Source organism: Drosophila rhopaloa, unplaced genomic scaffold (assembly GCF_018152115.1).
Source record: "Drosophila rhopaloa isolate 14029-0021.01 unplaced genomic scaffold, ASM1815211v1 contig_154, whole genome shotgun sequence".
NCBI classification, from domain to species: Eukaryota; Metazoa; Arthropoda; class Insecta; order Diptera; family Drosophilidae; genus Drosophila; species Drosophila rhopaloa.
In genome coordinates, this window is record NW_025335033.1 from 891,476 (window position 1) to 917,485 (window position 26,010).

Consider the following 26,010-nt stretch of genomic DNA (forward strand, 5'->3'; position numbering starts at 1 on the left):
CGTCCCTCAGTTTTACAGCTATATGAAACCATCTTGAAACATTCCCAAGAGTTGTCATTCTATTGTAGGTAGTATATAAGTCGAACGAGCTGGATCGGGCGACTATATCATATAGCCCCCATAGGAACAATACGGGAAAAATATTTTAAAAAGTATAACTTCGTTGTTTAAAATTTTAAGATAGAACATCTATAACATATAGCTCCCATAGGAAAATCAAAAAAATTAAAAACAATGTATTTTGGTGTTTTTTATTTATTACGATGGCAAAATGCAGCGCAAAATCGACATGGCTTCATTGTTTTTAGTAATATGAAGAAATATATTAGTAATCGAAATGTACTCGGCTTTATATACCCTTACTGTTATACAAAACGCCTACGTTTCAATATGTTGAATATATACAATTAAAATGGATTTATTTTTAATATTTTAACACGAAACTAATTTGTGTTCAATCATTTCCTATTTATAATATCTTCTTCCAAACTTATCCCTTATAAATTATTAATTTACTTACTTTATTTTAGATCTTTCGCAAGGAAAGGTACGATAAAATAAGGAACAGCATTTTAGGAGACATTTTGACGTCGATTGATCGCTTGCCTTCGTCAAAAAAAAATCTACGCCCATATAAACTAACAAATAATGGAGGAAATATTCAAATGGTTTCAGCACTAGTACTACAACTAATTCAATGCGCAACAATTTTACCAGATTCACTTTGTGATAATGGAAAATTAAGTAATAAGTTTCAATTGAATGTTGCCATCGAGGAAGACGTTTCAAGCGGAGCTACAAAAACAACACAGCCTAATCACGATATTCTTGTTTTACAAAAGTATGATGTCGCTGTCAGTATTGGTGGAAATTTTTTAACAACTTTTTTAAACAAATGCAAATCACGGTCTAATGAAATTGATTTCCGACCACTTTTTGAAAATTTTATTCATGATTTACTGGCCACCGTCAACAAGCCAGAATGGCCCGCATCTGAATTATTGCTTTCGCTATTAGGAACTATGCTGGTTCGCTATGTGTCTGACAAAGGTATAGAACAGAGCATTCGCTTAGTTTCATTGGATTACCTGGGCATTGTAGCTGCTCGTTTGCGTAAGGATACTGTTGAATCCCGATGTAAGGTTAACATAATTGATTCAATGATAAAATCGATTAAAATGGAACAAGAAAAGGAGGGTGATTACACAGCAAACAATGTATGTAACAAGTTTATTGTACTTGTTAAAAAAATTATTTAAATATATTTACAGGTTCAATTTGAATTACATCCCGAGGAGCAGCGAATCGAGTTTTTACAAAAAATTCTTTTGGATTTTCTAGCTGTAAATGCTCAAGAAGAAAATTTAATTTGGGACTATGCGCGACACTTTTATTTGGTACAGTGGTATCGGGATGTAATTTATCAAAGACGTCGGATAAGGGATGGTGAAAAAGGATTAGCTATCAGGAAGTCTAAATGTCGGACTAAACGTAAGACTGGTGGTAAGTTTACAATTATTAGTAAAGTTTTAATTTATTTTATAATTATAGGCATAGGTTTTAGATTTAGATTTGTTGGTGTAAAACTACAGTCTTAAATATAGCACCATAAAATAGTAAACGTTTTTGTATACTACAAATAAATTTTAAAAAAATAATGCTTAGAAATAAATGTTAAAAGTCTAAATTTAGCCTTAAATAACTAAAGATATGGAATGCATCTTCGTTTACGCTATGTTTAATATCTTATGCATTCACATAATTATTTTGACACTTGTACAAAATTTGACTCCTTTTTCCGTCAGTTTTTAGGCACAAATTAAATAAATTTTGTTGTCCTTGAAGACATGTGCGTTTAAACAAAAAAATCGATTTTTAATTTGTATTATTGTTTAATGTTTGTTAACCCTTTGTCCCATCACCGATCTGCGTAAAGTGGGCTCGGAAACTCGGAGGACTAAAGCATATACCTTAGGAAGAATCAAAAAATGAAAAATTGAAATAGCTTGATTGTTTTTAAGGAAATACTCAAAGAAATATTTAAAAATTGACATAGCTTACCTTGATTGTTTTTAAGGAAATCCTCATAGAAATATTTAAAATTAAAACATGTTTAGGTTTTACAACGAGTTAGAAAAAATAGTTTAATATTTAACTTTGACTTAAGAGGTGATATGTCATGCCAACAATACCAAAATAACTATTTCATTGGCGATAGACGTTGCAAGTAAAAAGGTACTTAAGATTCTTTCAGAATTATAGTCGTATAATTCTATAAATTTTAAAGAAAAAAAAGAAAGGTAGCAAACTTCGGCAACCCGTACTTTATATACGCTTACAGCTGGTCCTTCTATTTTCTTCTCTTGTCGTCAAACGGCTTTGGAACGCAAGCAATTTCAAATAATAACTCCTTCTCTTCCTATATTAAATTCTCTCAAATTCAAAGTTATTAAATCCAAAAAAAAATTTGGTGTAACCAGAGATATGCGAAAAGGCGCTGAACCAAAAACTCAAAACAATAAATAAACTGAATCCAACAGCAATAGTGACGAATAAATAAATTAGCCTAGGAGCTCAGTAAACCAAAAGAAACTGCTTCTACTCTTACTTCTCAACCCGGGACACCGAAGTGGAAAAATTGTCACTAAAGAGCAACTCGGCTCTACTCACCGTTGATAACCAAAGGGCACGGTCTTGCTCTCCTTACTCCCACGACAGTGTAAAATCGTCGACAAATTGCGCACCAACAACAAGCAGTGCGACAATTCCATCCAACGCAGCAAATAAAACCTCAACAACAACAGCAGCGGCCACTATCGCGATGCCAACGACTGCAGCGACTGCAGCGACTGCAAATAAACCAAAGCGATCAAATAACAACAGACACTCTAAAGAAACACAAGCCCCCTTCAATCTACATCAGGGAGAAAAGCTTGAACGCCCTGGTCCACAAAATTATTGAGCTGGTCGGGAATGGGAACTTCCATGTTGTTTCGCTTACTAAAGGGAATATTCATGAAACAAAGGTGCAAACAAAATATAAAGAACACTACCAAGCCGTGCCCAAATGCCTGGACGAAACAAAGAAAAATAAAAAGCAGAAAGGTCGTTCAAGTGGTAATAAAGGAAATCAAAGAGCTGAAGTGTCGCATGCGACAAGCGAACGGAACGCAAACACTTCATCGCAAACAACGCCAGAAGTCTTCTTCGTTAAAACTGCGAGATCCTTTTTCGGTCCCCTAAATAGCTCCAACGGCATCTATGCTGATGGTCTACGATCTGGGATGGAAAATCCACTCTATCCTCACCAAGAAAGCTCTCAGTACCCCCAGCACAGCCAAATAGCAAAATGGAAACTATGATCCGTACCCTGCAACAAAACATTTTAGAACTAATGTCATTCATGAAAACGCCTATGAAAGCACTTGTTTAAAAGTAGAACATGGTAATACAGTTGCTCGTAGCACAACAGTCTAAATAATCGATGCATAATCTACTAATATCATGAACTTGAATTAAGCCCTGAAGAAAGAAGCATTGGAAGACGTTCTCGTTGCAGCACCCAAAATCTCCACACCTTCTAATCGAATAAATACTTTAGATCCAATCAGCAAATCGAACAGCTGGTGCGAGAAAAGAGGCGCATGCGTCGTGCCTGGCAGACCAGCAAAGCGTTGAAGAAGCCACCCGTTCTCTCGATCTTGCTCTCCAGCAAAAGGCAGAAAATACAGAGCTGCGGTCCATCGAGAAACATTCGCCAATCGATAACAATAAGGAACTCTTTAGGATGCTGGGCCCGGCACTTCGTTTCGGTCGAACGAAATCAAAAAAAGTCTTTAGGGAAATAAAACCAAAATGACTCCAAGTGATGAATTACTTACCCCAAAAATTCTTATTGAACTTAAAAACTTTGCTATTGAGGTCGTTTGTAAACTCTTCAATGGGATATTGAATCTCAGCTACTTTAAAAAGCTGAGGAAAATAATACCGAAGCCCGGAAAAGACCACACAATTTCGTGGCGTTACAAGGTATTTTTCGAATTCGCTACTTCTGCGACGTGTATAAGAACCATGCTATCCCTTCAAGGCTGCTTACCAAAGCAGTGTTTTGTAAATAAAACGCAACTGCCATTAAAATACGGATATACATGTGGCGCTTCAGAACTCGACTTTTATAAGTGCAAAAAGTCGCATCGGTGTGCATTTAATGGCAATACCGTTAAACCCGCTCCCCACGATTCGCTACTTACGCATAGGCCTCTTGATTGTTGTCGTAGCGCTAGTTTTACATCAAAGGTCCAAGAAAAAAATATATTAATAAAGCATGTTATTTTGACATTACAATTAAAAAAAAAATTTTAATTGACAAAGAGGCAAGCGATTTGAAAACAAGTTCTGTTGGGTGGGACGCCATAAACCTCATAGAAAAATCAACCAAATATCGCACCGAGTTTTAGGAAAACACTTATATTTTTCGCTCTCATCAAATTCCTTCAGCCTATCCTTTTGTATCGACACGACTTTTTTAAGAAATGATATCAAAATATTTATATTTTATTAACAAGAGCTGACCCCATATAAGTTGGCTATTAAAAAGCCAGAGCACATACACTGATGGACAATTTAATAGGTGTGCAGTTATTTTAAATTTAAATCGATATAAACATAAGATTTAAGGGGGTGTTATAGTATTAAACATTTTTTCCTGTTTTTTTTTTTTTTTTTTCTGAATGTACATTATTTTGAAATTATTGTGTTAAAATTTTAGATCGATCCGAGTAAAAGGTACGTAAGCGCGTTTTATATTGAATTTTTGGGTGTCCCAAACTTTAAAAAAGTTGCCGCAAAACAAGTTTTCTTCGAGACGCCGCCGGAGATTGCCAGTATCTCACTCAATTTTTAATATTTTTGGATGAAAAATTTCACACATGTTTTTTAAATATTTCCCTATCTCATGCAAAAACCAAATCTTAAAAAATGTCCGATTTTGCACCGAATTAACTAAACCGCCCCTTAATAAGGAGGCTATACTATTTTAATATCATCACACTGGTTCGGTGCGAATTGGGAGAAATCCGGGAATTAATTAGCTTAGTAGGAAAATTTGTGATTTGATTTTTTGCTTTTATAAGCGTAACAAAGTACAACATTTAAACTATGTTTTTATAAATTGTCATCGAAAAAAAAATAAATGAGCCGTTCGCATTACTCGTTACTGTTTCTAAAGGTAACTACGTTGAGTTTTTTTTATTAAATTTTTGGATTTTTGTTAACACTTTAAAGTCAAAAATGTGATTTTAGCCTAAAAATTTGATATATTAGTTATTATGAAATGAAAAATAATAATTTAGGTACAGAAATAGTGTGCAAAATTTCAAAACAATTCGTCCAGTAGATCTTGCAGGATCGTGTTCACTGACTTTGAAAAGGCAACTTTTCAGGAGACAACTTTTTAGACACCCAAAATTCGAATACAAAATACAAATATACTTCGGAAGTTTTACTCGGATCAATCTAAAATTTTAACGCAATATTCTTCAAATGATGTGCATTCAGAAAAAATTTTTAAAAAAACAAGAAAGGAAAGCTAACTTCGGGCGGGAGCCCTTGCAGAATATTCTGTAAATTATATTCTCCAAAACTATTCATATGATTCATTCTTAATCCTCAAAAAATCCCAACTTAAATCGTTCAGTTATATGGCAGCTGTAGGATATAGTCGGCCGATCCTTATGAAATTTGGTAGGTCGAATTGATTGGCCAAAAACGAAATCCCAACTTCCTAACTTAACAAACACCAAATTTATGGCATTTCCGATCAATCAGTTATATGGCGGCTATAGGATATAGTCGGCCGATCCGTATGAAATTTGATTGAATGGACAAAAATAAAACCCATAGAAAATCCCAACTTCCTAACTTTACAAACACCAAAGTTATGGCATTTTCGATCGTTCAGTTATATGGCAGCTATATGATACAGTCGCCCGATCCGGCTCGTTCCGACTTATATACTACCTGCAATAGAAAGACAACTTTTGGGAAAGTCTTAAGCAGATAGCTTTAAAACTGAGAGACTAGTTTGCGTAGAAACGGACGGACGGACGGACAGACGGACATGGCTAGATCGACTCTCTCCTGGTGGTGCTGATCAAGAATATATATACTTTATAGGCTCGGATATGTCTCCTTCACTACGGTGCAAACTTTGACTGAAATTATAATACCCTCTGCCAGGGGTAAAGTTAAAGTTAAAGTAATTTAAACGTTTTTAACCAAAAAAGTTTGAATGTTTGGGTAATTTTAGAGTGATTGGCGATGTCGAAAAAATATAAGAAAATGTGTTATAAATATTACATCAGAATCGTCCTATCTGTATTTAATGTAACGCTTTAGTTCTTATAGAATAACTAATAACACTAACTTACAAAATTAAATCGACAATATATATCCATATATAAAATTTTGGATTTCCGGTGCAGTTAGACTCTATGATTAAGAGATAATATTTGGTCATAAAATCCATTCTTCTAGAAATAGAAACCAAAAAAAAAATTAGTTTTCTGCAAAAAAATTAACGTTGTTAAATCTAACTTTGTAGTTAAAACATTCTACATTTTATGGATTAGAACAATCTTTGCAATCCTTTCTTTGTAAGAATTTAATTTTATATTGTAGTGGGTAGCATTATATCTAGTAATAAAAAAAAAAAAAACAAAAAACAAAAACGCCATTTTAAGCAGGCTTAATTCAGTTGTTTTAATTTTTGAAGGTGAATATTTGGATACATCAGATTCTGGATCGTGCGAAGAAATAGACATCGAAGACACACAGAAACATGTAAATCCCTCCATTGACGACATAGATTTTGAGCTTAATCTGGAAATGTTTAACGCTTTGGAGGCAAGAAAGCTATATTTAATCAACAAAATAAAACCATTTGCAGTTTCTGGCGAGCAAGCCCACACATCAAATCAGCACATTAAAACATACATAGATTATAATAATGCACAGCTAATAGCGCAGTATCTAGCCACAAAACGACCTTTCAGTCAATCATTCGATGGATGCTTAAAGAAAATTATTTTAGTAGTTAAGTGAGTATATATTAAATTCATATTTTCTTACAGTTATACTAATTTCTTGTTCCTGATATTACGTAGTGAACCGTCCATTGCAGTAAGGACACGGGCAATGAAATGCCTTGCAAACATTGTGGAAGTCGATCCATTGGTACTGAAACGAAAAGACATGCAAATGGGTGTGAATCAGAAATTCCTTGACACAGCTATTTCAGTACGAGAAGCGGCGGTAGATTTGGTTGGAAAATTTGTGCTTAGTAATCAAGAACTAATCGATCAGTATTATGACATGCTGTCGACACGAATATTGGTAAGAAGTCTAATAAAATTATTTCGTAAATCTAAAGAAAACATTTTTTGTTTTAGGATACTGGCGTCTCCGTACGAAAAAGGGTCATAAAAATTTTACGAGATATCTGTATAGAGTATCCAGATTTTTCAAAAATTCCCGAAATTTGCGTTAAAATGATACGACGTGTTAATGACGAAGAAGGCATTCAAAAACTTGTTACTGAAGTTTTCATGAAAATGTGGTTTACACCATGTATAAAAAATGACAAAGTGAGAAATAAATATTTAAAAATAAGTATTAATGCTCAAAGATATAGGTTATATGCAGTGACTCAATCTCAAACCTCAATGCGTTTTAGGTCGATATACTTACTTCAACGATTCCCTAACCCTCTAGTGTAAAATAGTGGATCGAACAGTTACCATTTGAGAGCAGAAGTCCGTCTGATTCAGGCCAAACTCTTTAAAAATCCTTTCCTTGTCCCTATTGGCAAAAATTTGTGGAAAAATGTAGCATTGCCAAAACAGATTGTAATCGCTTTGGCGATGATTTTATTATCTTATCCTTATTAACTGTCACTGGTCATCCGCGGGCTTGCGTGTTTCGATCACAAATTTTCCACTTCGGAATCGCCTGAATATCCTAGTCGATGTCATTATGAACATCAAGATCTTAGAAACTATGGAATATAAAGTATTGGCTTAAACGTGTTTTATGAAAGTAATCAATATATATGAGTTTTTGCTAATATTACGCCAGGTATTCTGTTACTATAAATTACTATAAATTAGATAAAGAATTTTATTTGCCGGACAAATTTAAGACTGAATTTTTGAGTGAATGAGTACTTCATTATACTTAAAAAAGGGTTATACTTATATTAACGCCAAAAAAATGTTAACATATGGTATACATGTTTGACAGCCTAAACTACTACACATATTGTCATACTATTGAAATTTGTAATATTTTTTTTTGTAATTTAGCTTGGCATACAGCGGAAAATCAATCAAATAATTGACGTAGTAAACACTGCTCATGATACTGGAACCACTTGGCTAGAAGGACTTCTTATGAGTGTGAGCAAAAATTTTCTTTTTCTCTTAATAATTTATCATAATTTTATATGTGTTTTTAATACAGATTTTCAAACCAAAGGATACTATGTTAAAATCCGATGGATGCCTACAAGAACCTATAAGGAAGAATACCGAGCCCCCACAGGAAATTGTGATAGCTTGTCAACAATTAGCTGACGGTCTAGTTAACAGACTGATTGAATTAGAAGACACTGATAATGCGCGAATGTTGGGCTGTATTACTACACTTCATTTGCTGGCTAAAGTACGGCCACAGCTGCTGGTTAGGCATGCGATGACAATAGAGCCCTATCTCAATATAAAATGTCATTCTGCCACAGCTGCAAAATTCATATGTGCTGTGGCGGATATTCTTGAAAAAGTAGTTCCTCTGGTCAACAATGCCAGTGAATCTTTTTTGGCATCGTTGGAAGAGCATTTAATGTTATTAGTTGTTTCACGAAACCAAGCTGAAGTCACTAGTTGTGTTTCTTGCTTAGGCGCACTCGTGAATAGGATTACACATAACTTCAAACTGATCCGTGACTGTTTTCAAAAGTATGTATTCAAGTTTATAAACATGATCTTTGATATTATATTTATAAGATTTGAGAACGACATTTTGATTTTATTATCATAACCAACAACTTTTTAATGTTTCATGTAACTGGGTAAGATTTTCCCATTGAAGCTAATGAATATTATAGTTAGGTGATGGTGTTTTAAAGTAAGAGTAGAAATAGATTTAGGCGACCCATTAACTCGGGACTCTCCACATCCCCGTGAATAAGTTTACGAATAAAAGTAGTTCCAATTATCGTTCTACGGTTGGATAAGGAAGGTAGATTAATTAGAAGAAGTCTACTAGAGTAAATATAGGGCTTGCATCCAAGTTAAGGTCCCATAGAACAAATAGCAAAAATTTAATTTGCACAGACTCTATGCGGTCTACAAATACACCATACTGGGGACTGCAAACTGGTGAACAGTACTCCGGGATTGGATGGACTATTGAAATTAATAAAGTCGTTGTGATATATAGATCATCGAATTCCGTTTACCACCTCTGAGCACTACATTGGCATTATTTACCATGGGCGTAATAAGGAGAACCCAATTTTTGGGTCCAGACCGTTCCAAAACTCCGCAACGATCTTTAACTCCTCAGAGAAAATTTCAAAGAGGGAGACAGATAGTTTTACCGTTGTACAATGATACCAAAGTGGTTATTTTTATACCCGTTACTCGTAGAGTAAAAGGGTATATTGTATTCGTGCAAAAGTATGTAACAGGTAGAAGGAAGCGTTTCCGACCCTATAAAGTATATATATTCTTGTTCAGGATCACTAGCCGAGTCGATCTAGCCATGTCCGTCTGTCCGTCTGTCTGTCCGTCTGTCTGTCCGTCTGTCTGTCTTGTCCGTATGAACGCTGAGATCTCGGAAACTATAAAAGCTAGAAGATTGGCATTTTGCATGTAGATTTTAGGAGTTCCTACGCAGCGCAAGTTTGTTTCAAAATGGTGCCACGCCCCCTCTGACGCCCACAAGCCACAAGCCGTGGCCACAGTTTTGATCCTATTATAAAAATTTTAATTGATATGTATTTGTTTCGTCAATACCTATTGATTGGCCCAATAAAAGTTTGCCACGCCCACTCTAACCCCCAAAAACCCATTAAACGCTTAAGCCTGGCTAGCGCCTACATTTCCGCCTTTCATGGCCCGTAGCGCCATCTAACGGATGACTTTGGAACAGCTGGCCAAGGTGCTAATTTGAGCGGCGAAAAACATACAAGAAGGCATATTTATATTAAGTTGTTTAGCTGAGTAACGGGTATCTAATAGACGAGGCACTCGACTATAGCGTTCTGTCTTGTTTTTGGCATAAAGTCGAACATTTCATGAAAAGATTTTTTCAAAATACGAAAACATGTTTGAATTGTTTAAAAAAATTGGTGTTGAATTCTTTAAAAGATTGTAAGTAACCCTGGCGATTTTCAGTAAGAAATGAAATTTCGGAGCGCAAAACAAAAACACGACCGTTCATTGTGAAGTGCGAAAGAATTTATATTTCATGAAATTTTAGATATTCTAACTAAAACAATTACGTTTTTTTAAACTATGCGGCAACCCTACTTATTTTGGCGGCCACTCAAATTCAGCTGAGTGCCAATAGCAATGTTTACATTTCCATTACTCCAGAACGGATTGACGAAAAATTAAAATTGAAATTGAATCGCACTCCCTTTACCTGAGTAACGGGTATCTGATAGTCGGGGCACCCGACTATAACGTTCTCTCTTGTTTATGCTTAACTTGATCAGGGTAAAAGCGCGGGCTGATCGTACGACTATATCCTAGAGCTCCCATAGGAACAATAGGGTGAAATCGGTTCCAAATTGATGTTTTTTAGAATATTTCGCGCAGTGTATAAGCTATTGACATACATTTTTCCAAGTCTTATTTATTTATGCATACCTTGATCAGGGTAAAAGCGCTTGCCGATCGGACGTCTTTATCTTATAGCTTCCGTACGAAAAATTATTGAAGGCTGTGAAAATATCCCTTTTTTTATATTTTTATAGGACATTTTTGCAGTATAAAAGCTATTGACATGAAACTATGCAAATCTAGTTTATTTATGTATACCTTATTCCTTTCGCTACTTTTTCAGTTTTAGCAATTTCGGTAAAGTCTGCAAGGGTATTAAAACTTCGGTTTGCCGAAGTTAGCTTCCGTCCTCGTTGAAAATATAATAAATGACAACATCTCTGAGTTATAATTAAATTGAATTCAAACCAAATTGAAACGTTTTATGTAAAACGAAAATTTCGAAACCAAAATATATTTTGTTAGAGAAGCCAAATATTTTTTTAAGGTTCATTTATTCTAATTTAAATTTAAGTTTTATAAAAATTCAGACGGATATATATTTATATATATAGGAACATATAAATCGGAACATAGAAGGAAAATCGTCAAAGCTTGGTTGTTTCTAACATGTTTTACAAAAATAAATAATATATTTTACATAGCTGCTATAGATACAATCGTAAAAGGCGGCCCTTAGCAGTTCTTTCGCTCCTTCTGTTTGACACTAACTTTGAGACTGAATTTCTTATTTTTCTACCCTTGGAAATAATAACTTGTAAAATATTAGTTGAAAAATGTATTGTGTCGATAAATATTTACCGAATAAATTAATACCAGTCAAAAATTGTAAGTACAAACAAGAAAGGATGCAAGCTTCGGCAAGGCGAAATTTATTACCCTTGCAGTTATTACAAAACGACTACATTTCGATTTCTATGTCTATATTACTAAAAACAATGAAGCTAAGTCGATTTTGCGCTGCATTTTGCCATTTTTTCTATGGCAGCTATATGATATGACTTCGTGTGGGTTCCGGTTTTTTGCGCTGTCATTCTTATTCTCATTTTGATGCTCGGGCATTCATTGCACGAGTTCGGTCGTTCAGTCGCAGAGAGGCGCTTTTTAAAGAAGGTTGCGCTTGCGCGTGAATTGGTCTTTATATGTATGCGTGTTCATCCATTTTCATGCAGGGGTGCATGTGTGCGTTTATTTCAATTCGATGCGGCAAGAATATTTTGTCTTTTGCTACTTTTCATAATGTGTACCCTAACAATATGGGCGTATTCACTATTAGGTTAAACATAAAAATAAGAATATTATATGTTATAATAATTATTAGGTTAATGATAAAAATAAGAATATTATATGTTATAATAAAATTTTAATATTTCCTCTATAATGCAATCGTCGCTAGGGTATGCAGGCACCATCCGCTCGCAGAACAACAACCAAAGCTGATTAGGTTTAAAGTTTTCTCAACCACTGAAGAACAGTCTGTGTTTTAAGTGACACCGACTGCGATATGCCCTGTTCATTTCTCAATAGATTGATTTCTATTAATTGGAATACAAACATATATGCAAAACTTTTAACTGCTACCACTGATTTGAATTTGTAAGCCAAAATTAAATTTATGCTGAAATATTAAAATTTTATTATAACATATAATTATAAGAAAGCCGAAGCAAAATAATATAATTTCTTTGATAATTTTAAAAAATTATTGTTTTTTGCGAATTATTTCTTTAAGAGGCTATTTATTATTTCTCCTTTGCGAGTACACCTCTCATATTTATAAAACGAAAATTTTCACATTGTAATAATTTGTCCTGATGATTTTAACACAATCCGGTAGTTTTCAAACCATTTCTAAAAAACACTCAGTAACGGAAGAGATGAAATTCGTTTTTCTTTTTGTTTTGGTGTTATTTAATTTGTGGCCTTTTTTTAGTTTTATGAATGTTTATGTTTTTGTATTATTATTGTATTTAATGTTTTATTTTTTGATTTTGCGTTTTGTTAATTTTTGTTTTACTTATACAAGAATTCATTTTGAAACATCACGACAGCAGCTTTTAAGCGCTGTCCCATCTGCAAACAAAATTTGTTATACCCTTGCAAAGGCTAATATAATTTCAGTCAAAAGTTTGCAACGCAGTAAAAAAAACATTTCCGACCCTATAAAGTATACATATTCTTGATCAGCATTAGGAGCGCATCAGGAGAGTCGATCTAGCCATGCCCGTCCGTCCGTCTGTCTGTCCGGCCGTCCTTCCGTTAGTCCGTTTCCTCGCAAACTAGTCCCTGAGTTTTAAAGCTTTCTGCTTGAAATTTTCCCAAAAGTTGTCTTTCTATTGCAGGTAGTATATAAGTCGGAACGAGCCGGATCTGGCGACTATATCATATAATTCCCATACGAACAATCGTTTGTTGTTTTTAATTTTTTTTTTTTTGTTTTTTGGGATTTGGTAATATTTAAATATTATGGAATTACGATTTTAAATAAATTTAACTCAGACAACAATATCATATAGCTGCTATAGAAGCGATGCAGCGCAAAGTCGACATAGCTTCATTGTTTTTAGTACTATAGGCATAAAAATAGAAATGTCGTCGATTTGTAACAACTGCAAGGGTATATAAACTTCGGTTTGCCGAAGTTTTGCTTTTTTCTTGTTATACCCTTGCAGAGGGTATTATAATTTTGGTCAGAAGTTTGTAACGCAGTGAAGGAGACGTTTCCGATCAGGATCAATAGGGGTGTCGATATAGCCATGCCCGTCTGTCCGTCCGTCTGTCTGTCCGTCTGCCCGTCTTTCCGTCTGTTTCAATACCGTTTGCGAGCTCAGTTTAAAAGCTAGCGATCTGAAACTTTCAAAGACGTCCTTAAATATGTGCACGCAGATCAAGTTTGAAAATCGACCTGATCGGACGTCTATATCCTATAGCTCCCATAGGAACAATCGGATATATCTTGCAAGAATTGATGATATTTTTTTTATTGTATACCTTGAGCAGGAAAAAAGCGCGTGCCGATCGGACGTCAATATACTATAGCTCCAATTGGAACAATAGGGTGAAATCGGGTAAAATTTAATGATTTTCCGTATATTTCGCGCAATAAGCTATTGACATGAATCTTTTCAAATCGTATTTTTTTATGCTTACCTTGATCAGAGTAATCTATATGCTATAGCTCCCATAGGAACAATAGGGTGAAATCGGTCCCAATTTTATGTTTTTCAGAATATTTCGCGCAGTGTATAAGACATCAATTTTTCCAAGTCTTATTTATCTTACGCATACCTTGATCAGGGCAAAGGCGCTTGACGATAGGACGTCTATATATTATAGCTTCCGTACGAAAAATTGTTAAAGGCTGTGAAAATATCCCTTTGTTTTCTATTTTTATAGGACATTTTTGCAGTATAAAAGCTATTGACATGAAACTATGCAAATCTAGTTTATTTATGTATACCTTATTCCTTTCGCTACTTTTTCAGTTTTAGCAATTTCGGTAAAGTCTGCAAGGGTATTAAAACTTCGGCTTGCCGAAGTTAGCTTCCGTCCTCGTTTTTTAATTAATTTCTATCTACAAACTCTTATTGCCATTGAACAAAAACTATATTTTTATAATCTATCTTATTAAGTTGACAGCAAAAACTAGTGATTGTTTTGCATCAAAACAAGCTTAGATTATGCTATACGATCTTCATTTCTTGCAAGGTATACTGAAAAATATAAAATATAAAAAGTCCAACCAGATTCAGAGAACTTTGTTTTTTTCTATAGTTTAAGTTAACAGCGCCAAAGCTCTCAAAAACCAAAAATACATTAAAAAATGTTTACTCCTTTGTATTTATTTTGAATGTTTAGCTAGAGTGTCGCGTCGAAGTCCTGAAAATTTCCATATTTAATATATATTATAAAATAGAAATTTAAACTAACGGCGAATTCCGAGAATAAATTAATGGTCTCTAAAAATAATTATCAAATGCACTTTGATTGCTTTGACTGGTGGAACACCCACAAATATATATAACCTCTTTTATTTAAAACAAGCTTTAAAACTTTTGTTTTACCAAGTAATAGTCCTGCCTCTAAAAGGGTGTGTACGGATTAACGAAATACATTTGCAGAAAAACGTTTCATTATTGCCGCCAGCCCAGACAACGTTAACAAACGCTTCAAACATCAAAATCTTAACTTTCTAAACTTTCTTAATAGGACAAAGTAATTTTCAAATTAAAATGTATAGTCATAAAACGTGTTAAATTGAAATCAGCTAGCAAAAAAAATTGTTTCAATAAACATTTGTGTCATTTTCATGTAATCGGTAATATGCGTTGACCTCGAAGATTTTTTTTGTGTACGAGGGCAGTCCGATAAGTACTTAGCCTCACCGCCCGATAGCGTCACTATCGCAAGAGAAATTAACTATCGTGTAGTACAATTTCGTAGACGGCTACTGTCGAAATTTCAGCCAAATCAGACTCGTAGTTTTGTTTTGACTGCGTGTGGAATCGGACGTGTCCGCGGATTTTAGAAAAATGGAGAATGAGCAATATCGGTCTGTGATTCGATTCTTGTTTTTGGAAGGGAAATCGCGCAGCGAAATCAAAGATCGCTTGCATGCTGTCTACAGTGACTCTTCTCCTTCGATGGCGACCGCCAAAAATTGGTTTAACGAGTTTCAACGTGGTCTCACGTCGGTTTTTGATGAGCCACGCCCAGGTGCCCCGAAAACGGCTATCACGGAGGATAACGTGAGAAAAATCCAAGATCTTGTATTGGCAGACCGCCAATTAAGATACGCGAGATATCTGAGACAGTAGGCATGTCAAAACCCGCGTGGGTCATATCCTGCATAAAATTTTGGGCATGAGAAAGCTGTCGGCGCGATGGGTGCTCACTCCGGACAACAAACGCAACCGTGAGACCACTTCAGAGCAGTTTTTGACGCTGTTTAAGCGCAATCCAAAGCACTTTCTGCGTCGTTTCGTGACCGTCGGCGAAACATGGATCCACTGGTACACACCAGAGACCAAGGAACAGTCGAAACAGTGGACTTCACCCGGAGAACCTGCTCCGAAGAAGGCGAAGACTGTCCCATCGGTCGGAAAGGTGATGGTCGAATTATTGGGCCGATTCGCCGGCGAATTGCAGAAAATACGGCTCCATTTGGCGAAGAAAAAAGTGCTCTTCCATCATGACAACGCACCGCCCTCACCAAGGCCAAATTGGTCGAATTGGGCTGCGAACTGCTACCCCATCCACCATATTCTCCAGATTTGGCCCCGTGTGACTTTTTGTTTCCAAACTTGAAAAAGTCATTTGCTGGGTAGAAATTTGTGTCGAATGAGGAGGTCGTCGCCGCCACATAGGCCTATTTTGCAGACCTCGAGAAAACGTATTATTCAGACGGGTTAAAGAAGTTGGAGCATCGCTGGGTCAAGTGTATCGAGCTAAAAGGAGGTTATGTTGAGAAATAAATCACCACTTTTCCAAAATTTTTGTTTTTCTATTGGAGACTAAGTACTTATCGGACCACCCTCGTATTTTGATAAACCAATTTGATTGGGAATGTAAAAGCTAATGGAAAACAAATTGTTATATAGGCCGTGGGTTTTTGAGGCGCATGTGAAATTAAAAATAATAAGTTCTGTTGGGGCATATAATGGAAAGTACAATTTGGTATTTGGCGTTAAACTCAAACAAACTAACAAATTTACGTGAAATAGGTCTTTTAGAAATAGTAAATGGTAAATACTAAGTAGTAACTCCCGACAACGCAGAATAATTGCTTGCCTTCAATGAAGATTTCGGACAATTAGATGATGCTCTTTAGCAAACATATAAGAAAATCAACAAACCCAATACTTCAAAAGAAAATAGTTTGGTAAACAAGATAAATTATTATCTCAGCGCGCTAGCAATGAAAAATTTGTAATAAATAATTTGGCTACTATAAGCAAAAAGACTCATTTGATATTAAGGGGGAAACCTCCTTTACGCGGTCGAAAAATGCATAATTTTTATGATTTTTTTTCTCGGGTATAATCAGTAAAAAGTTTTGAAATTTGTATGGTCATTTAATACATATTTAAAAAGTGTACAGCAATTTTTGTAAAAAAAAAAAGGAATTTACTGTGTAAACGGATGCCGCATTTATAACGTATCGCCTAAGAAGTGTCTCCATTGTGTATACTGTAACGCTCTTAATTGTGGCCTGAAACAAAAAACACAATTTTTATACCCTTGTAGTAGGTATTATAATTTTGGTCAAAAGTGTGCAACGCAGTGAAGGAGACATCTCCGACCCTATAAAGTATATACACTACTGGCCAAAATAATAAGTACACCCGTGTACGGTTTCTTTAACTTCTCGTAAAACTTCTTTAATGGTCATAAAGAAAAGCTTAAATTTACTTATAGCTTTTTGATATATATTAGATTATAAAAATAGTTAGCATAGGCATTTTTCAATTCATTTATAAAGTTTGTGGTTGATTATATCTAAAAAACATAAAAATGGGTTGGTCAAAATAATAAGTACACCAATTCTACAAACTCAAAAACTCAAAACTTAACAACAATTTTTCAACATTTCCTTGATTTTCTTAATCTGTAACTAGTATCCAGTATAGCCACCCTTTTTTGTACAACTTTGGCGATTCGTTTTGGCATACTAGCAATAAGCTTGCTACTAGTATCCATTGGAATGTCATACCAGGTTTTTTGGACAAATGTCCACAATTCTGCGGCATTTCGAAAAGTATTTGTGCCGATACGAAGTTTTAAGTGTTCCCATAGGCTCTCAATCGGATTTAAGTCCGGAGACTGGCTTGGCCAACTCATAAGATTTACTTCGTTTTCGGTAAACCAAGCCTTGACCAGCTTTGAGGTGAGTTTTGGGTCGTTGTCTTGTTGAAAGACCCATCTCAAAGTCATGTTTTCCTCAGAATATGGTAGCATAACGTTAGCGAGTATACTTTTATACCCAAATCGGGTCATAATATCAGCTATGCGATGTATCGAACCAACGCCATGCCAAGAAAAATAGCCCCAAACCATTATGCATCCGCCTCCGTGCTTAACGGTCTTCTTTGTGTACCGGGGGTCGAATTCTTTACCTTTTGGGTGTCGTACATAACGTCTAGAGTCGTTACCAAAAAGGTTTATTTTTGATTCGTCGCTCCATAACACATTGTTCCTTTTTTTAGAACCTTCTGGTCCAGACCATGCCAAATGATTTTGTGCAAACTGGCGCCTCATCTGTAAATTTTTTTCCGAAGTAAAGGAAGTTTTCTGGCTATATGTCCTGTTAGGCCGGCACTTTTAAGTCTGCACCGAACCTTTCGAGATGATATTGCATTGCCGATTTCAGCGGCAGTGGACTTGGAAGACATAAAGGGATCCTTTTTTGCCAGACTGACGATGCGGGTGTCCGTCGTTTGAAAAGATTTCTTCTTCCTTCCTCGTTTTTCGGAAGGATCTTTCGATTTTAAGGCATTCTGAATAAAACACACCGAGCGTCCAGGGCTGGTCGCAAGTTCTCGTAGACTTTTTCCTTCTTGTTGAAGATTCAAGGCAATCTTCTTTTCTTCCAGGGTACAATGCTTTTTTCGGCCCATCTAAAGAATTTGTTGTAACCCGAATATACTTAAAATGCAAGAAATCATTAAAAATCAACATACCGTAGTCCAATTCTAAACTTAATCCTTTCAAATTTGTGAATAATGGAAGTGTACTTATTATTTTGACCAGACCAAAAACGACCATCCAGAACAAATTTAGGCTTAGCACTGGGGTTCCCCATTTTCATTTTTGATTTAAATGTTTTACAACACAATAACCTTTCAAAATATAATCAACTAGCAGCCCTCCATTCGATAGCTTTCGAGCTATGTCTCAAGAAATGATACATTTACCTATGTACTTATTATTTTGGCCAGTAGTGTATATAATATATATATAAGCATGTCCGTCCGTCTGTCCATCCGTTTTTCTATCCGTCTGTCTGTTTCTACGCGAACAAGTCTCTCAGCTTAAAAGTTATCGAATTGAAACTGTACACACACCCTTCGTTCCTTTGCACGTAGTATATAAGTCAGAACGGCTGGGATCGGCCGACTATATCTTATAGCCGCCATATAACTGATTGATAGGAAATGCCATAACTTTGGTGTTTTTAAAGTTAGGAAGTTGGGATTTTTTATGAGTATTAAGAATGCATCATATGAATAATTTCGGACAATATAAATTACAGAATATTCTGTAAGGGTATAACAACTTCGGATCCGCCCGAAGTTAGCTTTCCTTTCTTGTTTTTTATATGATAGTAGAGTCTATGTGGCAATTACACTTTTCAAATAAAAGGTCGAAATTAAATTATTTTTTCATTGCTTCAATGTCAAATTTTTTTTTTATTTCCGTTCAAAAAATGTACTTTAAAATTCTGAAAAATATGGATTTTTTTTCAAAAAATGATCTATAAAAAGCAATATTCTTGACAGTTTTACAATCGAATGAAATTATTTCCAAAAAATCGATTTTTTGGATCCGATATCATCCATCCCCCCTAATGAAAAGCACAACTTTTACATAAATTTCGTGACCTATTGCAAAATGTTAAAAAAAAAAACAGTTAATACTGTGTCGCTATAAGCATTGCGCAAATAATTAGAACAGAGATCGTCTCAATATGAGCTGAGAGCAATGATTCTTTTTTTTTATTTATTATTTGTAATTAAATAAAATTTGTGCGGGATCTTTGTGTGTGTTCAGAGAAATAATAATGTTAATTATACCCGTTACTCGTAGAGTAAAAGGGTATATTGTATTCGTGCAAAAGTATGTAACAGGTAGAAGGAAGCGTTTCCGACCCTATAAAGTATATATATTCTTTTTCAGGATCCCTAGCCGAGTCGATCTAGCCATGTCCGTCTGTCCGTCTGTCTGTCCGCCTGTCTGTCCGTATGAACGCTGAGATCTCGGAAACTATAAAAGCTAGAAGATTGGCATTTGGCATGTAGATTTTAGGAGTTCCTACGCAGCGCAAGTTTTTTTCAAAATGGTGCCACGCCCCCTCTGACGCCCACAAGCCACAAGCTGTGGCCACAGTTTTGATGCTATTATGAAAATTTTAATTGATATGTATTTGTTTCGTCAATACCTATCGATTGGCCTAATAAAAGTTTGCCACGCCCACTCTAACTCCCAAAAACCCATTAAACGCTTAAGGGGTTATCCGGGTCTTGACACTTCAAAAAATTCATTTTTTTCAAACTTTTTTATATAATAGTACAAAGTGGCAGGAATGTTGTCTGAAAATTTCAAGTCGATCGAAGCAAAATTGTAAGAATGGGAGAAATTTAAAGCCCAGCGCGTCGAACGTTACAACGGGCAATTCGGGATCTGGCGTCGGGCAGATGCGGCACTTTAAACGCGTTTTTCTCAAAACCACTTTTTTGAAGTCGGTAGTCACGATTTCTCAAAAACTATTGCACCGATCAACTTATTCTTTTAGACATAATTCTCTTGTCCTTAACGGAGGGATTTTTTAAATTTTTAATTACAACTCATTTTACAAGCCAAAATATGGCCAACATTTACGTAAAAAATTACACTTTTTATGAAAAGAGCTACAAAAAATGCAATTTTTAATTTTAAAAAAAAATGGCTCGTAGAGGACAAGCGAGACACAAACACTATCAGAATAATTTTAGTTTTTTGATTTCAGATAAAAATTGACGGAGATATTTTGCCTACCGCAAGGACACAATTTTTTATGAGGTCAAGTTCAAGCCTGCCTCAACGGCTCAATTTTAAAAAATGTTGGTTTAAATTTTTACACAATGTTGGTCAAACCATAAACATTAATGTACAATAAATGAAATTTGTGAAATTGTCGTAAGATCTTTTAAAACAATTCACGAAAATAGGCTTTTTTTCGTGCTCCAAGACCCGGATTACCTAAGCCTACATTTCCGCCTTTCATGGCGCCATCTAACGGATGACTTTGGAACAGCTGGCCGAGGTGCTCAACAGAGTCAACGTTAATTCTCGATAAGGATTTCTATTAAAGGAAATTGCGATAGTTTTCATTTGTCAATACCGAACTATATCCCAAGAACTATGCAAATCAAATCTAGTTAGCCAAATTGGAGGTCTGAGTCAAACAATGGCGTATGTTTGTATGTATGTAAGCATATACATATGTATGTATTTACATTGTACACAGTTGTTTAGCTGAGTAACGGGTATCTAATAGTCGAGGCACTCGACTATAGCGTTCTTTCTTGTTTGGAAATTAATATTATTATTTAATTTTACTTTGTGGAATAGGGTCGTCAAACACCACTATTTCAATGAACACCCGAATTTCGAAAATGATTTATATAATATGACACCCACGTGAATTGTTGAGAAAACAAAACAACTCTCGGGTATCCTCCTGCTTTTCAAATTATAAACAATTTTTTGTGCTTTGCGGCTTCTTACCTTCTTCGTTGTCATCGAAACAGCTTAATTAATAATTTATCAATACAATTTTACAATCACATTTTTATCACCAATTCTTTAAATTTTCCATTTATTTAATTATAAATTATAAATTAATATCTTAATTTTAATTCAATTCACGTTTTCAGTTGTCTCGGGGGTTTGGCGATGTTAAAGGTTTCGGTCCTCTTGAGCACTTTCTTTTTGACGTCGTGCAGGTTTTAAACAAACATTATGTTCACCCTTATACCTCACCCTATAAATATATCAGCAGTATAGGTACAGCTTGTGCGATAGAAAAACAGAAACAAGAATAATTTTATAATTTGCTTTTTTTTTACCCCCACCGTATTTCTAAGGGCAAGTTTTATTCAGATTGAACAGATAAAATTACATTTCTCCATCCTCATAACATTCTACCAATATACAAAAGGTTTGTTTCTGCGATAAAATATTTCTTTTTACACTTCTTTTCTTTTACACTGTCATATGCTAAACACAATTCAATAAATAACACTCACCTGAATCTCTGAAATTTTAATATAACATTTCGCAAAATCTCAACTTTGATCCGTTCTTTCTGATCTCTCAAATGCAAGTGCTTGTAAAAACTAGAATTAGATAGATTTTTTTTTTGCTTTATCTTAAAGAACAACTTCTTGAGAATATTTCATTTCCCCGCCCAAACCCAAACTTGAAACTTTAAACGCGAATATCTCGAAATGGATTGGCGAAAAACTACTGAACCGATTTTCTTCAATTTTTTTTAATGTTCGTAATGAATTTTATTAGTACTTGAACGATCGTTTTTTCATGTAAAAATTTTTATTTCGCCGAAATAGATAGTTTTGTAAGAATTTTTGCGTCCAAAAACGTCATTTTTTGCATTAAACGTTCCCGTATGCACAAAAAAAATTTTTTTTTTAAAACGTTCGTTCAAGTACAGGATACTACTTTAAACTAATGAAATATTTTTATTTTTTCGGTATCAGTTGACCCATTTGTCCTGGGGAATTATCACCGCAAGGCTCTTTAAAAAAAGGCGTTTAAGGGAAACAGCCACACCTTAAAAACTATTAAATATTTTTTGAAAAATTTTTGCATTAACATTGTCAACAATCTAAACTTTCAGAAAATATAATCATTCATTTAATAAAAACAATAGTTACATACATAAAAAAATCCAAACTTTCCTATTTTTTTCGACAAAAAAATGTATATACCCCCTTAATGCTATTATTCTTTCCTTTTCCCAATTTGTCTTTACATGTTTCGCTTCAGCCAAAGCATATAAAACATGTCCGACTATGCAAAATATTTACATTATTTAAATAACTTAATAAATGAATCCATTGCATTAAAAACGATCAGATTGTCCTCCTCTCAGCTCAGCCTGCGTCGCAATATACGCAGCCAGCACGCATTAATAAATCTTTGCTCAAGCTGACATTAAGCTGAGTTTTTCCGATTGAATAAAAGTACAAGAAAATAACGCCCAAAAAAGCCTAAATTTATTTATTATTTATTGTAATAATTAAATTTTTACAAAATGAGTGATGTTCATAATTTTTTCAGGTTTTATCGAGTTCTGGATGTTTCTCGAAATCAAGTAATACAAAGAAACTACAGTGTAGATAATATTTACACTCCCAGCTTTCGAAGAAGTTTGTTCACAATCGGAATATTAATGCGTTACTTTGATTTTAAGTCTCCCATTGCGTTAGGTAAGTAATTTTCGTTAAATTGCGATAATTTCATATTTATACTTCTAGGAGAGACAAACGGTGGACTTCCGGTTTCGATATGTGACGATGTATTCGATTGCTTGATGTTTTTCTGTAGTTGTGCAAATCAAGAAATTCGAAAGCAAGCCCTCATCTCGCTTGGATCGTTCTGCGTTTTAAACGATGACTATCTTACCAGATCCGAGCTTAAAAATTTGTACTGTCATATTTTAAGCTCAATCGCTAATGACGCCGGTTTTAAAATAATATGTATGCGTAATATTTGGATTTATTTAACAGAATCTGAACTTTTTATGCATAATAAGGAAAAAGAATGTTGGTATATTTAACATTAGACGGGACTAACAAAAGTTAAATGGAATTTGATATACTAGATTACACGATTAAGTGGTAAAACTGTAAAAAAAAAATTGGGTTTGCACTATTATTATATATCTATCGACCCACCAATAATGTTTGTCAAATATTCCTATCCTTTATGTATGTTTTTCACAACGGGTGACGTTAGATGTCCATTTAACTTTTGTTGGACCTCGCCGTTCTCCTGCCAACTTACTGAAATGCTCTACTTTTTTCAGGGGAAAAACAATCAAAGCACGAAGATCTTAAGGAAATGAACGACGTTTCCTCTGGAATGGCAAGTCGAATAATTCAACTTTATTTGGAAGAAATACTTGAATGTTTTCTAAATCGGGACGACACAGTACGTCTGTGGGCTGTTAAAGTAATACAGATTGTTCTTCGTCAAGGATTGGTTCATCCAGTTAGAATGGTTCCCTATTTAATATGCTTAAGCACTGATCCTAAGGTGGAGGTTGGTATAATATTTTGTATTATGCGTCTGGAAATTTAAAATATTAAATTTTTTAGTCCGCTCATAGAGCTGATGCCTTATTAAAAGATATCGATAAAACATATTCTGGATTTGTGAATATGAAAGTTCAGTTTGGGTTACAACTTTGCTTCAAGTTACAAAAAGTTTTACAAATAAACAACAGAGGAAATCTTGAAATAATTAGAGGTTACGCGTAAGTTTTTTTCAAATTTGTTTTACTAATTATTTTTACGAAAAACTATTTTTAATTTAAGCAATCGCGGACCAGATCATGTCATAACCGCTTTGAACGACTTTCTTTATTCCCTACTCCGTACTACGAAGCCACAAAGGCGTGCCTTGGTGCAAACAGTTACAAAACAGTTTGATGATCAGAAAACATCATTACAACAAATGTTGTACATTGCCGATAATCTGGCTTACTTCCCTTACGTAGTTCAAGATGAGCCCCTATATCTGATACATCAAATAGATCTACTAATATCACTGGCTGGAACACACTTACTTGCTACTTTCAAGGAACATTTAAAACCTAGTGAGAAAGAGGGAGATGTATTAGATGATGATGATGACGTAGAAGATCCACAAGTTTTGTTTAATCGATTGCCTGAAGATATGACAGAAATAAAAAAATGTATAACATCTGCCCAAGCGTGTATGTTACTTTTAATACTAAAAGATCATTTAAAGAACATGTACGGGATAACTGATAGTAAAATTTCAAGGTATTCACCATCCGAACAAAAATTATATGAAAAAGCTGTAACACGTAGAAGCGTGACTGACTTTAATCCGAAAACAACTATTGATTTTATCAAAAAACAGATGTCCCAAAACATGTTAAGCACAGACATCAATTTTCTTTTTACGAACGAGGAAAAATTGGACCTTGTTGTTAAGTACCTTGATGTACGTATTAAGAAATGTATTGTCCAATATATTCTAATTTTTATTTTAGTTTAAGCAACTTATGTTAAAACTGGATCCAGAAGATGCAGACTCAGATGCAGATGAATTACGCGAAAAAGCATTTTTAAACAATTCCGATGGTATAGGATATGCTAATTCAACAAAAAACTGCCACACCGGTCGTGATGGATGCACTTTTACCTCATCTTTAACTATTGACAACACGCAAACTGCAAATATGCCTACAATTTCTAATGATGTAAGTTTAATTTTTTACGTATTCAAAATGTTATTGCGTCAATATTACTCGATTTTAGAATGTGCGTGATGTATCAATAGCTCATGTAGCTAAGACGTCCATTTCACCTTCAAAGTCAACTGGCCGCAAGTCCAATCAAGTGCGAAGTAAAAAAAAACGAAGAAAAATTGAGTCTTCGGATGATGAAAACAGTGATACAGATAATGCGTAAACAATATATAATTATTTTTGTCATTTAAGTATATTTTGTATAATTAAAAATAATTTCTTTTGGGATATATAATTAATACAATTACAATTACAAATGTTAATAAATATTATATAATATACATACAGTACAGATAATTTTACTAAAATCAATTATTTGTGGTATAGTTACTATGGTATAGTGTAAACTATAACTATAAAGATTTAAATTAAATTGGGTTTGTCTGTAATTTCTTATTATATTGTAGAAGCATAGACATTTGTTTAATTTGTTTAAGCTCAGAATGAATGAATAATAAATTTGTATTTAATACATCAACTAAGTAAAAAAAATCATCGATTTAGAATATGTAGGTATAAGCAATAATTTGTGTTGATAGGCATTAAATTACAAAATAAATGAGCATATGTATACGTATAATTAGTTAACATATTATAATAAATGTAAACTATGTATTTATAAATTTGAAACGACTAAGCATTCAAAAGATCGTTTGAATCTTCTTTGTGTGTTAAACACTTTTCCCAATATCTTATTATAGAAATCGCGGGACTTACATTTTGATAACATCCATTCTGGCAATATCAACACAGATGTCGAATATGAAAGTTATTTTAATTGAATAAATATATATATATCCGATTTTTATACTATAAAATAGTATTTATTGATCAAATTATTAGCAAAAGTCTTACAAGCAATATTTAGGTAAGATCCCTAATAAC

At 34.3% G+C, this 26,010-nt stretch overlaps 1 protein-coding gene across 8 annotated transcripts in view; it reads left to right on the plus strand.

Annotated features, from left to right (window-relative positions):
- Positions 1–25,762, plus strand: part of LOC108043875 (nipped-B protein) — a 122,671-nt gene extending 96,909 nt beyond the window's left edge. For 6 of the 8 annotated variants that reach the window (XM_044456828.1, XM_044456826.1, XM_044456827.1 and 3 more), the window contains exons 10-23: positions 531–1,217; positions 1,272–1,503; positions 6,773–7,097; positions 7,164–7,392; positions 7,449–7,643; positions 8,361–8,453; positions 8,518–9,011; positions 22,905–23,053; positions 23,102–23,389; positions 23,653–23,888; positions 23,945–24,102; positions 24,164–24,818; positions 24,868–25,077; positions 25,136–25,762. In XM_044456828.1, the coding sequence (XP_044312763.1) occupies positions 531–1,217; positions 1,272–1,503; positions 6,773–7,097; positions 7,164–7,392; positions 7,449–7,643; positions 8,361–8,453; positions 8,518–9,011; positions 22,905–23,053; positions 23,102–23,389; positions 23,653–23,888; positions 23,945–24,102; positions 24,164–24,818; positions 24,868–25,077; positions 25,136–25,288 (4,104 nt within the window). In that variant the 3' untranslated portion in view covers positions 25,289–25,762. Of the gene's footprint in view, positions 1–530; positions 1,218–1,271; positions 1,504–6,772; positions 7,098–7,163; positions 7,393–7,448; positions 7,644–8,360; positions 8,454–8,517; positions 9,012–22,904; positions 23,054–23,101; positions 23,390–23,652; positions 23,889–23,944; positions 24,103–24,163; positions 24,819–24,867; positions 25,078–25,135 lie in introns of those variants that run through there. The other 2 variants (XM_044456832.1, XM_044456833.1) reach the window with 2 other exon arrangements.
- The last annotated feature ends 248 nt before the right edge of the window (positions 25,763–26,010 follow it).